The sequence below is a fragment of the Podarcis tiliguerta genome (genome assembly GCF_965153285.1).
Source record: "Podarcis tiliguerta genome assembly, chromosome: 6".
Taxonomy (NCBI): domain Eukaryota; kingdom Metazoa; phylum Chordata; class Lepidosauria; order Squamata; family Lacertidae; genus Podarcis; species Podarcis tiliguerta.
The window spans coordinates 91,414,469-91,429,893 of record NC_139539.1 but is presented as its reverse complement, the minus strand read 5'-3'; the positions used below and the strand labels follow the sequence as shown (position 1 = coordinate 91,429,893).

Below are 15,425 nucleotides of genomic sequence, written 5' to 3'. Positions count from 1 at the left end.
TATCAGTTCCCACATCTTGTACCTAAAATCCAAAGTTCTTTCAAAACTGACTTGCCCTCTGTCATAGGCAGTAAAATAACGTTTGGGAACACAGACAGTACAGTGCAAAATGACTCTTGCTATTTAGCATAGGTGGATGAAAATCCATCCATTTCTTTTTTAACTTTCAGCCATCAAACGGATAGGCTTTAATAGTCTTGTTCTGTCCAGTGCATTTTCATAGCACTAAACATCATTTAAGGCAGTAAGAAAGGCTAGGATTTATTTGGGCTACCATTTCCCCGTTGCCCTTGCTGCTCCTACCTCCTAAGGACCATTCCTGCTTTTACCATCCTTCGCATCCTGTTTAATTCCTAGCCTTTTCGAGAGAAAGGTAGGCATGCAGACTTAGAAGTTGTACTACACTGTGTCACTAGAACAATGCTCTAGTCACCACGCTACTCTTAACTGCCGTGCTCTCTGACTGGGTCTCCTCTCCAGCCGTTGGGTTGTTGCTACAGCTCACGGTTAGTGAGGAGAGAGCTTAATCACAAGCCTCGGTTCTGAGGACATGCTTAGCTGAACCTTGGTGCAGCTCAGAGTGGTGTGGGAGTGAAAAGGATGAAGGAGGAGCAAAGCAGATTCAGCCTCCGCTCCGTGGTCTTGGTAAGCCGTGTGTGGATAAAAATGAATGATTTAAATAAATAAATAAATCAGATTTTTAAAATTTAAATCAGATGTTTTTTATTTAAATTGGATTTTTAAAAATAAAATGCTTTTGGAGGAAAAACATTTCTAAAGATAGTTTTCTGTTTAAGTTACATTATAGTCCATGGGTAGGCAAACAAAGGCCCGGGGGGCTGGATCCGGCCCAGTCGCCTTCTAAATCCAGCCCGCGGACGTTCTGGGAATCAGCGTGTTTTTACATGAGTATTTATTTATATATGAGTATATATTTATTTAAAATGCATCTCTGGGTTATTTGTGGGGCATAGGAATTCGTTCATTTTTTCTTCTTCCAAAATATAGTCTGGCCCCCCACAAGGTCTGAGGGACAGTGGACCAGCCCCCTGCTGAAAAAGTTTGCTGACCCCTGTATAGTCCAAAGGCTATTCATCAGGAAATAAGGATTTGTTTTAAGTTTTAAGGTTTTTTTAAAATTGTTTAACCACATCAGTTTACAAACATATGCTATAATGTTATTGTTTTAGTTAAATAAAGTGTTTAAATTGTTTTTAAGGAAATGATTATTTTTCTCTTTACAATAAAGTACAGCAGAAAAGTTGTCCAAATATAAACAGTTAACTTATTAACCCTCACAATAATTTCATAATTATCTATGTATTTCTAATAGTATAACCAAATCAGTAATTTTTGATATAACTGTAAAAACTACTCTGAAAATTTATCACACAAAAAATGAAACCTTCCTCTGGTTGTAAATATTAAGATGATACCAGCAAGAATGAGTCTTTCTGTAAAGGAAGTGAGTTAAATCAAGTCTTACTGACTAGTGATTTAAATCGTGATTTAAATCAAATCCACCCTTGTGTGGACTCTGTCTTGCTTACTTTCTTTTGTGGGAAATGCCAAATGTCAACGCTTTGTTCATTATCCAGTTTGATGCAAGACTACTTGGCTTGGGGCAGCAAGTCAAAAGTGGCCCTGTGAGTTACCTTGTTCTTGTTGCAGGTCTTGTTATGCAAAGCTTCCTGCTCAAGCAATCCCTTGTTCCTTAGCTTGGGTGAGACCTACAGAGGTATGTATCTATGTATTATTTTTTCAACTAACCTTACCCTAGATGTTTGGGAACAACTTAAAAATAAACTGGCTTTTGTTTTCTGTTCTTGTTTTAAAATTTAACGTATGTGCTCATTTGTTTACTGCACATTTTTTACCAATGTTGTAGCATTTTTATGTTGCATCCCAAAAGTGCTCAAGCTTTGGCAAATACTTAAGGAAGGAAATCTCATAACGGTTAGGTACAGTGGTACCCCGCAAGACGAATGCCTCGCAAGACGGAAAACCCGCTAGACGAAAGGGTTTTCTGTTTTTCGATGCGCTTTGCAGGACGAATTTCCCTATGGGCTTGCTTCGCAAGACGAAAATGTCTTGCGATTCTTGAGGTTTTTTTTCGCTCCCCACCCCCTTTTTCTAAGCCGCTAAACCGCTAATAGCCTTTTAGCAGCTAATCCGCTAATCCCTTAAGCCTTTAATAGCCGCTAATAGCCGCTAATCCGCTAAGCTGCTAATAGGGTTGCTTCGCAAGACGAAAAAACCGCTAGACGAAGAGACTCGCAGAACGAATTAATTTCGTCTTGCGAGGCACCACTGTATTTGATGAGACTGCTTCTCTTCATGCCCTACATCTAGTGGATGAGTGAATCATAGAGTTGGAAGGGACCCTGAGGATCATCTATTCCAACCCCCTGCAATGCAGGAATATGCAGCTTTCCCACATGGGAATCGAACCTGCAACCTTTGCATTATCAGCATGCTCTAATCAACTGAACTATCTTGTTGCATATTATTTGGAGTGAAAGGAGCAACCAAGGGTATAATTGTCAGCTATATCTGTATATCACAAGATGTTAGGGCGGAAGAAGAGTCATGAAGGATTAAGAGCAATGATAACATCAGAATTTTAAAGTTCAGAAGGTGGAATAGCTCAAAGAATAAGTGAATAAGAAAAATGTGTTTTGGAAAGTAAAGATAAATAAGATTTGAAGTGCTATTTTAGAAAAAAAAACGAGATGCAAAAGGAGAACACAAAAAGCAGCTGGAATGTATTAAGACTAATCAGATAGAATTTGATGTGCAGAGCAAATGAAATTACCGTATTTTTCGCTCTATAAGACCCACCAGACCACAAGACACCTAGTTTTTGGAGGAGGAAAACAAGAAAAAAAATATTCTGAATCTCAGAAGCCAGAACAGCAAGAGGGATCGCTGCGCAGTGAAAGCAGCGATCCCTCTTGTTGTTCTGGCTTCTGGGATAGCTGTGCAGCCTGCATTCGCTCCATAAGATGAACACACATTTCCCCTTACTTTTTAGGAGGGAAAAAGTGAGTCTTATAGAGCAAAAAATACAGTAGCTTTTCAACTCTGCTTGACTTTGTACCTTATCCTTTCTTTATCAAGGACAATTGGACTGCCAGTGGCATACATGAATTCCAAAGGTTGTGTGAGCTGAAGCTGCTTGTGGGAGTTGTGGATGAATACATAGATGGAATCCTTTACCTCTTCCTCTGTGACACCAGCTCTGACGAAGATGTCTACTTGCACAATGCACTGAGATTAAAGGGCCATGCATTCATCTGCAGAGAAAACCTTCCTTCCAAGGTGAGGGCAAATATTTGCCAGAGGCACTAAGGGAAGGTTAAAATGGATAAGTATCTCTTAAGGGCATGAGGTTCTTAAACTGATTTGTGGTGATGACCCATTGAAAACTGAGGGGGGATGGGGATGTCTCAAGTGTTCTTAGTGCTAACTAAACCAATCCAAAAAATATTTTTATCTGTAAGAATGCGCACTAAATATTAAGTCTGTGGAAGCATGATAAAAAGAATGACATGGTATGCTTTTTTTTTTCTAAGAGAGCACCATGTGAAAGCATGTGGAAACATAGTTTGATGATTATAAGTTTGTTAAAAATCAGTGACCCAGAAAAAGCCCACATGATTATTATATTTAATTCAGTTGCATTATTACATTTTTTTTAAAAAAAACCCTAGTTCTTTTTAGTTAATTTCCAGGTCTTTTTAAAAAATGAATTTTATTTATCATTTTTCATTTTGCAACAATGCATAAAAATCAACAAACCCCAAAATAAGAACAAATCAACTTTCCCCCAATCCCATTCATGGTTCCTTCGGTTTATCTTTATTTCTGCATATCCACAAAATGCCTCAATTGTTTGTTTCCTGTAAACTTTCTTCACATATTCTTTACTGTTTGTTTTAAGTTAACCCTGTTAAAGCTTTAAGCTGTTTACAATAACTTTTTAAATAGTCAATAAATGCACCCCAATCTTTATTAGTTTTTTTTCTCTTCCTGATTTCTTCCTGTAAGTTTGGCTGTCTCTGCATATTCCATCAGTTTTATCTACCAGTCCTCCTTGGTTGGAACTATTCCTTCTTTTCTTTTTAAAATATTTTTTTTATTGGTTTTAACATACTTTCCAGACAAAACAACCATCCCACCCCATCTTATACATTTGTGGCTATAGTTAGCCTATGACTTCCATCAATCCCTTCTGATGATTTTAAAAATTCATCTCCTATTCCTGCATTTTTGGTTTCATATTATCTTAACATTGCATTGGCAAATGACTTGTAAACTACAGTGGTGCCCCGCAAGACGAATGCCTCGCAAGACGGAAAACCCGCTAGACGAAAGGGTTTTCCGTTTTGGAGGTGCTTCGCAGGACGAATATCTCTATGGGCTTGCTTCGCAAGACGAAAATGTCTTGCGATTCCTGGGGGTTTTTTTTCCGCTCCCCACCCCCTTTTTCTAAGGCACTAAGCTGCTAATAGCCTTTTAGCAGCTAATCCGCTAATCCCTTAAACCTTTAATAGCCGCTAAACCGCTAATAGCGCTAATCTGCTAATGGGGTTGCTTCGCAAGACGAAAAAACCGCTAGACGAAGAGACTCACGGAACGGATTCTTTTCGTCTTGCGAGGCACCACTGTACTTTGGTAAGAGTTTTTCTTTAAACTGTATACAAATTTATTAAATAAATAAAATTCTTCATTCTCCTGCCTTTAACAGAATTTCAGAGAGCCATTCTTTTCCACATTGTATCTGAAACCCGGACCGGAGCAGCAGTCTGGTTTGACAAAAGCAGAAACGCCCTTGCTTAAGCAGGAATCTCTTTGTGACCTTCCAGAAGTACCAGATTCAGGGTCTTGCTGCAATAAAGTGCTTTCCCAGGTGGAGATTTTTGAGTTTTTCTGTTTAAATAAGCATTGATGTTGCATCAAGTGAAGTATATCCAAGCAGTTAAAATAAGTACATGAGCAAAGTTAACAGGGAGAGTTTCTCCAAGACCCATTAGAACATAATATGGGTAATGGAATCACTTTGATCTAGGATACCATACTAGTTTCGTTTGGAGACTTCAACAAATACCTTTCATTTGTTTATTTATTTAAACAAAGTTTTAATTGGGACAATCTAATCCCACTAACATGTAACTTAAACTGCACTGCAGTTTAAAGGGGTGTGTGGTGGAGGTGTTAAACAAGCCTCTTGAAGCCGGCAGCTGTTTTGTGGGGTAGTGAGGTGGCCAATATTGCCGTTGAGGAGGTGAGTACCTCTTGGGAGTCCTACAGCATCTCATGTGGCCCGGTGAGATTCTTGTGAAAAGATGGGGGTGGGTACCTTTAAAAGGACTGGCTGGCCTCTCTCTTTTCCTTCTAGCAGACAGTTTTGTTTTATCAGCAAGTGAATTGTTTAAAACAAAGTACGTTGAATTAAAAATAGTCCTTTTAAAAGTTGACGGTACTGTAACTTGGCCCTAAATTGTTTTATAGGGTACAGCAGACCCTGAGATGCCACTCCTCGAGCCAGTGTATAAGTGCGACGAAATCTGGGATGAGAACTGGACACCTTCCAAGCATTATGAAGAAGAGAAAAATGGTGATACTTTGTCCCCTGACAACGCTGTGTTTCTTCGCCATTCTTTGAGTGATGAAGGGTATAAGGATGAGACTCAGCACAACCAGGAATTGACACAACAGGTGGTGGTTGTTCAGTGTTGATGGGAGGGAAATGGTCAGATGGGTTGATGGTGAAGTTGCAAAGCCTTTTCATATCCCTTAGCCATGTCTTTCTAGCCCTTTTATTATCCCAAAGTCTGAGACCAGAGGCAATGCTCTCCAGCACAATAGATTTATTTATTAAAAAGATTATAAAAAGATTTAGGGTCAGAGATCAAGAGTTGTTGAGGGGGTTTTTCTGGCCCATCGCGTGAGCTGGAACAGCCCACGATCAACCCAGTTGGACAGGCAAAATTTAGAGAGTTGTAAGCCCTTTCCCTTCAGATTAAATGACCTTCAAAGTGGCCCTGCCGTTGGGTTTATAATACAAAAGACACAACAGAAAATGGAATGGATTTGGTGGGGAGGAGGGGAAAAAAGAAAATTCAGACACCAGCTATTCCTAGACTGTTTACAAAGACTAGCTGGAATGGAAAGAATTTTAAAGTTGCTGGCCTTAGGTGAGTTGATGCAGTCCTGTCACTGATGTAGGTTGATTGGCTATTGTTAGATGCCAGTTTTAGGGAGGATAATGCCCTTCCTTGCCACTCCCATTGTACTTACCAGAGAAAGTTCTTCTGGACCCAAAATTGCTTGTGTGTGTCTTCAGTATGCTGCTTTCAGTTTAGATTGATTCTAGATCCTGCCATCCACAAGGTTAGGTGTGGTTACTTGATAGGCATTTGAACCCAGCCATGCCTTTTCCTTCCTGCACATGCCCCAGATAAAGAAATAAAGAAGTGGCAATTGTGATTTTGGTATAACCCACACAGTTATTGGGCAAGTGTGGGTACATACCAGGACTGCCTACATCTTTTTTCAAAAGGAAACACAATGAGATAATGCATAATCCATCTGCAACAAACTTTTATTTTTGTAATATAACCAGTTTCTCAGGAAGTGCTTTTCAGGGGGAGAAAATACACAGTAGATCTCGATTGTTGGGAGAGGCATGCTACGTAGAAAAAACAAGGACTCAGTTACCATTGATTCTAGCAGCCAAAGTTGTAAGAAGATAGAAAATGAGAGCAAGCAAGCACCTGTAAACCCTGGTTTGCTTGTTCTAGGTTTCAGTATTGAGCTGGTAGTAGTGTTGAACTTCTTGACTTTTAGTAATGCTTTGAAATACTGTACTGCGTATGAGTTTTTGGTTCCGTATTATCTTAACATTGCATTGGCAAATGACATGTAAACTACTTTGGTAAGAGTTTTTCTTTAAACTGTATACAGATTTATTAAATAAGTAAAATTCTTCATTCTCCTGCCTTTAACAGAATTTCAGAGAGCCATTCTTTTCCACATTGTATCTGAAACCCGGACCGGAGCAGCAGTCTGGTTTGACAAAAGCCGAAACGCCCTTGCTTAAGCAGGAATCTCTTTGTGACCTTCCAGAAGTACCAGATTCAGGGTCTTGCTACAATGAAGTGCTTTCCCAGGTGGAGATTTTTGAGTTTTTCTGTTTAAATCAGCATTGATGTTGCATCTAGTGAAGTATATCCAAGCAGTTAAAATAAGTATATGAGTAAAGTTAACAGGGAGAGTTTCTCCAAGACCCATTAGAACATAATGTGGGTAATGGAATCACTTTGATCTTAGATACCATACTAGTTTTGTTTGGAGACCTCAACAAATACCTTTCATTTGTTTATTTGTTTAAACAAAGATTTAATTGGGACAATCTAATCCCACTAACATGTAACTAAAACTGCACTGCAGTCTAAAGAGGTGTGTGGTGAAGGTGTTAAACAAGCCTCTTGATGCCGGCAGCTGTTTTGTGGGGTAGTGAGGTGGCCAATATTTCCGTTGAGGAGGTGAGTACCTCTTGGGAGTCCTACAGCATCTCATGTGGCCCGGTGAGATTCTTGTGAAAAGATGGGGGTGGGTACCTTTAAAAGGACTGGCTGGCCACCCTGCTACCTCTCTCTTTTCCTTCTAGCAGACAGTTTTGTTTTATCAGCAAGTGAATTGATTAAAACAAAGTACGTTGAATTAAAAAATTTCCTTTTAAAAGCTGACGGTACTGTAACCTGGCCCTGAATTGTTTTCTAGGGTACAGCAGACCCTGAGATGCCACTCCTCGAGCCAGTATATATGTGCGACGAAATCTGGGATGAGAATTGGACACCTTCCAAGCATTATGAAGAAGAGAAAAATGGTGATACTTTGTCCCCTGACAACGCCGTGTTTCCTCGCCATTCTTCGAGTGATGAAGGGTATAAGGAGGAGACTCAGCACAGCCAGGAATTGACACAACAGGTGGTGATTGTTCAGTGTTGATGGGAGGGAAATGGTCAGATGGGTTGTTGAAGTTGCAAAGCCTTTTCATATCCCTTAGCCATGTCTTTCTAGCCCTTTTATTATCCCAAAGTCTGGAGACCAGAGGCAATGCTCTCCAGCACAATAGATTTATTAAAAAAATTATATCCTTTCTTCAGGAAAAAACTTACCGTAAATTGGCTGACATAAAAACTGAGAACTATAAAGCATCAAATACAAATAAAGCAAAAGTATCAAACCCCAGGAACAAACATAAGGCTACACAACAGATACCGTATTTTTTGCTCTATAAGACTCACTTTTTCCCTCCTAAAAAGTAAGGGGAAATGTGTGTGCGTCTTATGGGGCGAATGCAGGCTGCGCAGCTATCACAGAAGCCAGAACAGCAAGATTGATTGCTGCTTTCACTGCGCAGCAATCCCTCTTGCTGTTCTGGCTTCTCAGATTCAGAATATTTTTGTTCTTGTTTTCCTCCTCCAAAAACTAGGTGCGTCTTGTGGTCTGGTGCATCTTATACAGCGAAAAATACGGTATATTGCAAGTAATTTAAGCTTTAGGCAAATGCCTTCCAAAAGAGTCAAGCTTTCACTTGGAGGTGTACAGGGTCAGGTCTTGGCAGACCTTTGGGAGGATGTTTCATAAAACAGGTACCATCATTAAAAAGGCCCTGCCTTCTAGAAGATTTCCATTAAAATTGAGTTGCTGAGAGCCAGTAGATCAGAGTGTGGATAACTGATTATAAAGCGTGGATGTGGCCAGGTCTAGTTTCTTGTTGAAAGCAGCCCTGCTGAAAAGGCATATCTAGTCCAGCATACCCAGCAAAGGTGTGTCTAGTCCAGCCCATAAGCAGGATATGAAGATGGTAGCATACTGCCACAGATACTGGAGATGGGCCACAAACTTCATCCTTAACAGCCGTTGATATTCCATAAATGTGTTGAATCCCTCTTTAAAGCCATCCAACTCAGCAGTGGTCATTACATCTTTTAGTTGAAAATTTCATAGTTGAACTATGCAGTGTGTGAAAAAGTACTTCCATTTTTCCTTGTTCTGAATCATGTGCTGTTAAGCTTCTCCAGTAAAGGGCACAGCAGGAAAAGTTTGTGAAAAGCACTCCTACTTCCTGCTGTCATCTGACCTTCAATAAATCAGCACTGGATCAAAACGTATCCCAATGCTGCAAAACCTATGTCTTGACACGGGTTGGGGTTACAGTCCCATCCATGACTGGCTGTATCTTCCTGATCCAACTCCCCCCACCCTTCAACAATAGTTCCGATTTCTTGTGAATGTAACTTCCCATGTCAGCCTTGGTTTGGTTGCTTTAGTTTTTTATGCATTTCTCTCATGAAGTTATTTAGGTTATATGGATAAATTTTAATGCAAATACTTTTTAAAAATTCCAGTATTTCTGTCTTAAGTGGGTTAAGTTTGTTTTCCCTCTCCAGTTCTTCATTGCATTAGCTGGCATGGCATTGTCTCCCTAGGATCTGTTGAAAACAAAGAGGAGTACACAGAGTGGGGATGATGAGCAGGAAATACCTAAACCATGCTAGTAATTTATTTAGAGCAGAGGTGTCCAGCTTCCAAGAGACGGCGATCAACTCCCACTATAAATTAACTGGCAGTGATCTACCCATTGGATTGACCAGAGTTGTTGAGCTTTTTTTAGGGGGAGACTGGGACAGCCCACGATCAACACTGTTGGACAGGCAAGATTTAGCGGGTTGTAACCCATCTCCCTTCGGATTAAATGACTTCCAAAGTGGCCCTGCCCTTGCGTTTATAATATAAAAGACACAACACAAAACGGAATGGATTTGGTGGGGAGGAGGGAAAAAAGAAAATTCAGACAATAGCTATTCCTAGACTGTTTACAAAGACCTGCTGGAATGTAGGTTGATGGAATGGCTATTATTAGATGCCAGTTTTAGGGAGGAAAAAGCCCTTCCTTGCCACTCCCATTGTACTTACCAGAGAAAGTTCTTTTCTTCTTAATCTTAGTTGTCCTAACCACTTTTTTCTGCCAGTACGTTTGCTGAACTATCTTCACATTATCCCTCTTGCTTTTACTGTCAATGAGCATCGCTTTTGGGGGGCCCTTTTACTTACCAAATGTGTAACACATTTTTGGCAGAATGTGGATATTTCCATTCCCATTGAGAGAACAAACTGTCTGAGTCTGGAACCCCTGAACAGAAAGGTGGAGTCATCTGGAAGAATGGAGGTAAAGTCATTTCCGTTGGCTTATCTTGTAAACTTGATTTCCAGCTTTAAAGTAGCACAGATGAATTCCATTATTGGGATGGCATGCATGGTTGCATAACCCAAGATACATTGTCAGACCCTACATACTTGTTGAATCTTAGTGTGGTTGTGGAGAACCCAGAGGTCTAATGGGGACCTGCAAGTCTGTTTTATCTTTCACTCTGTCCAGGCTATACCCTTCATTGACTGCTTCGCATGTTGAGTGTTACTGCCTGACTAGCATGTGTCCTTGAACTCATTCCTCTTGTTTCCCTGGATGGAGGCTAGAGAGGAGTGCATGTGGAAACCAGCTCACGGCACAAATACAACATTTTCATTTGTTCACTTTCACCTCTGGCCCTGCCCCCCACTGGCATGTTGCCCCACCCCCTCCAAGAGCACGCAGCTTCTTGGCATGAACATTTCATAGAATCATAGAGTTGGAAGAGACCACAAGGGCCATCGAGTCCAACCCCCTGCCAAGCAGGAAACACCATCAGAGCACTCCTGACATATGGTTGTCAAGCCTCTGCTTAAAGACCTCCAAAGAAGGAGACTCCACCACACTCCTTGGCAGCAAATTCCACTGTCGAACAGCTCTTACTGACAGGAAGTTCTTCCTAATGTTTAGGTGGAATCTTCTTTCTTGTAGTTTGGATCCATTGCTCCGTGTCCGCTTCTCTGGAGCAGCAGAAAACAACCTTTCCCCCTCCTCTATATGACATCCTTTTATATATTTGAACATGGCTATCATATCACCCCTTAACCTCCTCTTCTCCAGGCTAAACATGCCCAGCTCCCTTAGCCGTTCCTCATAAGGCATCGTTTCCAGGCCTTTGACCATTTTGGTTGCCCTCCTCTGGACATGTTCCAGTTTGTCAGTGTCCTTCTTGAACTGTGGTGCCCAGAACTGGACACAGTACTCCAGGTGAGGTCTGACCAGAGCAGAATACAGTTTCCTCCACCCCTTCTGAAAGCATCATTGCTTCCAAGAAAAGAACCTGTGAGTCCTCTGCTAACATTCTAGGTGAGGCTTTCCAAGATCAGAGGTATGGCTTTTGAGCCTGCACAACTATTTCATTGCCGCAGAACGCTAGCTGTGTAAACCTTGTCGCTCTTGCATTTTCGTCATCTTCTTGTCTGACTCCTTTAATGGTGGTGGTTATCCAGGAGTGGGTTACTTTTCCCACTAGCTTGAAAGGCAAGGCTATGAAAATGGCTTTGTGCTTGGTCCCATTCTGTGAGAGGAGGCTCCCCCCAGTCCCATCTTGCCTGCTTCAAGGTAGCTGGGATTTTCTAGCCCTTTTGAACATTTTTTTTATTGTGCTAGCAGCCTGATTCAGCATTTGTTTACCTGACAACTTATCTAGCCCTGATATCAAGCTTCTGTCACATTACTGCTGTTTCCCCCATGGAAAAGCAAAGTGGAACTGACTGCAAAGAGGGGCATAGCTCCTGAACTAGTGTCTAGCAAGTAGTCACAAGCATTTCAGGCAGAAACGATCCTTCTTTGAGGAACGATAATGAGGTCAACTTTCCTGTGAATAAGAAAGTAATCTTATGACCATAGGAGGAGCATTGCTCCCGGGCTACTTTCTGGCAAGGGGGCACAGCTTGCATCCCTGGCAAGGAGCCACCCCCCTTTCAGCTGGTAGTAAGGCCAGTTCTCTAACATAGAGAAGAAGCCAATCTGGCTGCTAAGAGGAATATCACCTCCAGACTACTTCTGGCAAGGAGGGACAAATTGAAGTTGTGCTAAACATCAAGATGGGAAGTGGGTATTCAGGTTTGCTTAAGTTTGCGCCATAACTTTTTTCCGTGTGCAGGCTGGCATATTTTGTACAAAGTGGGGAAGAAAGAGTCCCTGAATGTTCCACTTTCCCAGTGCCATGGATTCTTTCAGCTGTGTTTGAGTGAATCCTGTTAACCATGGTTGCAGTGCCTCTGTTCTGTCTCCATTTTTGATGCCAGTAATGCCCTACAAATTCACCCCCCTTGCGTCTCTGTTCTTAACTCTGTCATGGGAACCTGTTTTGTAGCCGAAATATGGATTGAGATGATAAATAGGAGAAAAGGACTAGCTTGCGTCCACAAATGCCAGTGAATTAGCAGTAAAAACCCACATAAAATATAAAAAGGAAGTGCATTTGTTAACGCAGTGTGAACACATAGAGACCTGTGGTGATTAGCCCTTCCTGGTGTCTGGGTACATGTGTTCACTGCATGTCCTCTGCTTTTTACAGAGTTTGCCAAATAGCGGTGTGTTTGTGGCAGGTACTGCTTGTGTATGAAGGAAAATAAACTCTCAGTTCTTTTCAGTGGCCTGTGACAGTGGCATGGGTCACATGGGTTTACTTTTGCCCTAAATCAGGTTTCTTCCCTGTCCATTTGACTACAGGCAAGAAACACTCTTGGAGCTACATCTGATTCTTTGTCCCAAACGCTGCAAGAGTTTTACATCTCCATTGTCCATTCCAAGCAATCAGCAGAGGAGAACAAATTAGATTTGGATCTGAACAAATTATCTGGCTACGGTTCCCAACCACTTCCATCACCATCTGCCATACACGGTACTTGTGGGCTGCTTAAAGCAAAAACTGTTTGAGTGCATAATCTGGCTATATTCGTACCCTTACTACTCTATTGACATTAAACTGCAAGTCCTAAGAATGTCTGCGCAGAGTCCCTCTTGGAGTCTGAGCGGCGAAGTGGACACCCCATTCATCATTAAAGTTGCAGCAGAGAAAAAAGTGTGGAAACCTTACTGCCTAAGTGCCTTGAATGCTTGCTTGTGCACAGCATATCCTACTGAAACAATGTGGGAGGATCCTGCAGCTCATATCGAGGCGCAGTTGGTGCATTACTGCACCCAGATGGGAGCTGCTTCCCATGGTTCGATTTCGCAGTATTCCAATAAAAATGTGCCTGCCTGGCATCCTCACTATCAGTTTTTAGGTACCCATCTAAGACATTATGATTTACTCAGGCATTTGGTGGCTAAATTAGCCTCTACTGTGCTGCTCATCTTTTAGTTGGGTGGGGTAGGATTTGCCCTTCTCATTGGGCGAGCATTTTAGGAATTTTGTATTGTACATTGTTTTTAATTTGGTTCCTAAAGTTGATTTTATCCGTTTTTATTTTCTCTATCTGTTAAGTAACTTTGAGATGTTTTTGTGTAGGGTGACTAACAAATGAAATAAAAAGTGGGGAATGGGACTACATTGCTCATTCCCCAGTAAAGTTTTTCTTCAGTCAGGGCCAGCCTGAGGCAAAGCAAGGCAACCGCTTTAGGTGATAAGATCCGCAGATCCCAATCCGGATGTTTATTCCAGATGTAGATCTTCACTCACCCTTTCTTTCGTGGGGGGTGGGGAGTGCCATTTTGTGCTTTGCCTCAGGTGCCAAAATGTCTCCCAAGTGTGAATTGGCTCGTGGAATTTCCCTGTTGATTTGCCAGATCAGAGAGCCGAATCCTGTGAACTACATAGCCCAAGGTCATTTTCTCTCTCTCTTTGCTGTTCAGGAAATGTTCCTTCAGAGAGGAAGGTGGATGACGCCTCCAGGACCCAAGTAATAACCCTGTATACCGCTCGCAGCTGCCCTAACCAAGCGGGCACAGGCCACAATGCCTTGGTGTTCACTGCCAAACTTCAGGGTTCCCCGGCATCCTGCGTCGCTTGCAGCCCTAGTGTAGCCCTTGGAGCCTCAGCACGCTTAGCTACATCTGGCGGCTTTTTCTCCTTTCACCTTAAGAAGATGGCGATATGAGGAAAGCCCAAGGAGTGGCTGGATGGCTGTTTGAGACTTCAGTGGCTGGTTGCTTTCTTGTACACATTGGTAAAGAAAAAAAGGCTTGAAGGCAATGGGAATTCTACCTATATTTCAATTTGGACTAAATGCGGCAATGAGTGCTAACTTTTCCCCTGTTTGTATAGTTTTGTTGATTCTCCTGTTCTTAATAGAATTGTTCCAAAAGTAATCAGTGAGTTGTCCTATTGTCATGTTTGCACCAAACTATTTTAAACTGGATATTTTATTGTAGCTAGACAGTTCTGTATATATTTTTGAAGTATTGAGTGCATTTAAAGAAGGGAGCTATTCTATTTGTTTGTTTGTTTTCATAACTTGATGTACAGTTAAACCTTGGCTCCCAAACACCTCAGTTTTGGAACGTTTCGGCTCCCAAACGCCGAAAACCCGGAAGTAAGTGCTCCAGTTTTTGAACTTTTTTTTTGGAAGCTGAATGTCTGACGCAGCTTCTGCTTGAGTGCAGGAAGCCCTTGCAACCAATTGGAAGCTGCACCTCTGTTGTCGAAAATTTCGGAAGTCGAATGTGCTTCCAGAACGAATTACATTCGACAACCGAGGTTGGGCTGCATAAGCGCAGAGTCCAGCAGCAACCAGGACACAGTCAGAAGTTACAGTTTTACCCGCCAGGTGTCAGGCCAGGTTCCTTGTTATGAGCCTGATACCATTGATTAGGGGCCTATGGAAAATAAAAACAAACAAAAAAATGTTGTGGATGTGTTTGCTGCTCTGGACTCCTTTGGGAGGAAGGGTGGGATATAAATCCAGCAAATAAATAAATGCCAGGTGGTGTTGGGTGGGACTTTAAAGGAGGAATTGGGAGCTTAAAGTGGGCTCCAGGTTGTTCCTTTGCTGGAGAAAGGCACACTCCCAACTGCCCATCAGTTGATGTGCTTTAGGAGCATGCCTTGCTCGCGGAGTGGGAGGACTGGTTTCCATTCACAGGAAGCCACTTCCCCACCCCCACGATACTCCTTAAGCCTCCAATTTTTAGGGTTTTAAGGGAGCGGTGTGGGGCGCCTCATGATCATAGTGTTTACGGCTTCCAGTCAAATGCAGAGGGAAAATTCCTAACATCCTTCACCTGGGGGCAGTGTTTACCATCTTTAGCTTACATGGCCTCTGGAGCAAATTTGAAACCTGCTCACCCTCTTTCTCCCTGTGTCAGATAAGCTACCTGAGCATCTTGAGCATGTATGACTGTGTGCTTTGTCTGTGTGCATAAGCATACTACAAGTAAACAGTGGGATAACCCCATGCATGACACTCAGATTTAAGCTATTTGGATGAATACAGATAGGATGAGAGAGAACCTAAGAGGATTCTGGTAGCTGAGATGGAAAAGCCAAAAAGTT

The 15,425-nt window shown here is 41.9% G+C and overlaps 1 protein-coding gene across 7 annotated transcripts in view; it reads left to right on the top strand.

Moving 5' to 3' along the window:
- The window catches only part of TDRD5 (tudor domain containing 5), a 33,944-nt gene extending 19,702 nt beyond the window's left edge, over window positions 1–14,242 (top strand). For 4 of the 7 annotated variants that reach the window (XM_083446285.1, XM_083446283.1, XM_083446284.1 and 1 more), the window contains 9 exons: window positions 1,672–1,738; window positions 3,121–3,321; window positions 4,751–4,912; window positions 5,515–5,721; window positions 7,014–7,175; window positions 7,789–7,995; window positions 10,154–10,243; window positions 12,662–12,833; window positions 13,787–14,242. In XM_083446285.1, the coding sequence (XP_083302411.1) occupies window positions 1,672–1,738; window positions 3,121–3,321; window positions 4,751–4,912; window positions 5,515–5,721; window positions 7,014–7,175; window positions 7,789–7,995; window positions 10,154–10,243; window positions 12,662–12,833; window positions 13,787–14,031 (1,513 nt within the window). In that variant the 3' untranslated portion in view covers window positions 14,032–14,242. The remainder of the gene's footprint in view (window positions 1–1,671; window positions 1,739–3,120; window positions 3,322–4,750; window positions 4,913–5,514; window positions 5,722–7,013; window positions 7,176–7,788; window positions 7,996–10,153; window positions 10,244–12,661; window positions 12,834–13,786) is intronic. The other 3 variants (XM_083446288.1, XM_083446289.1, XM_083446287.1) reach the window with 2 other exon arrangements.
- Window positions 14,243–15,425: the final 1,183 nt, after the last annotated feature.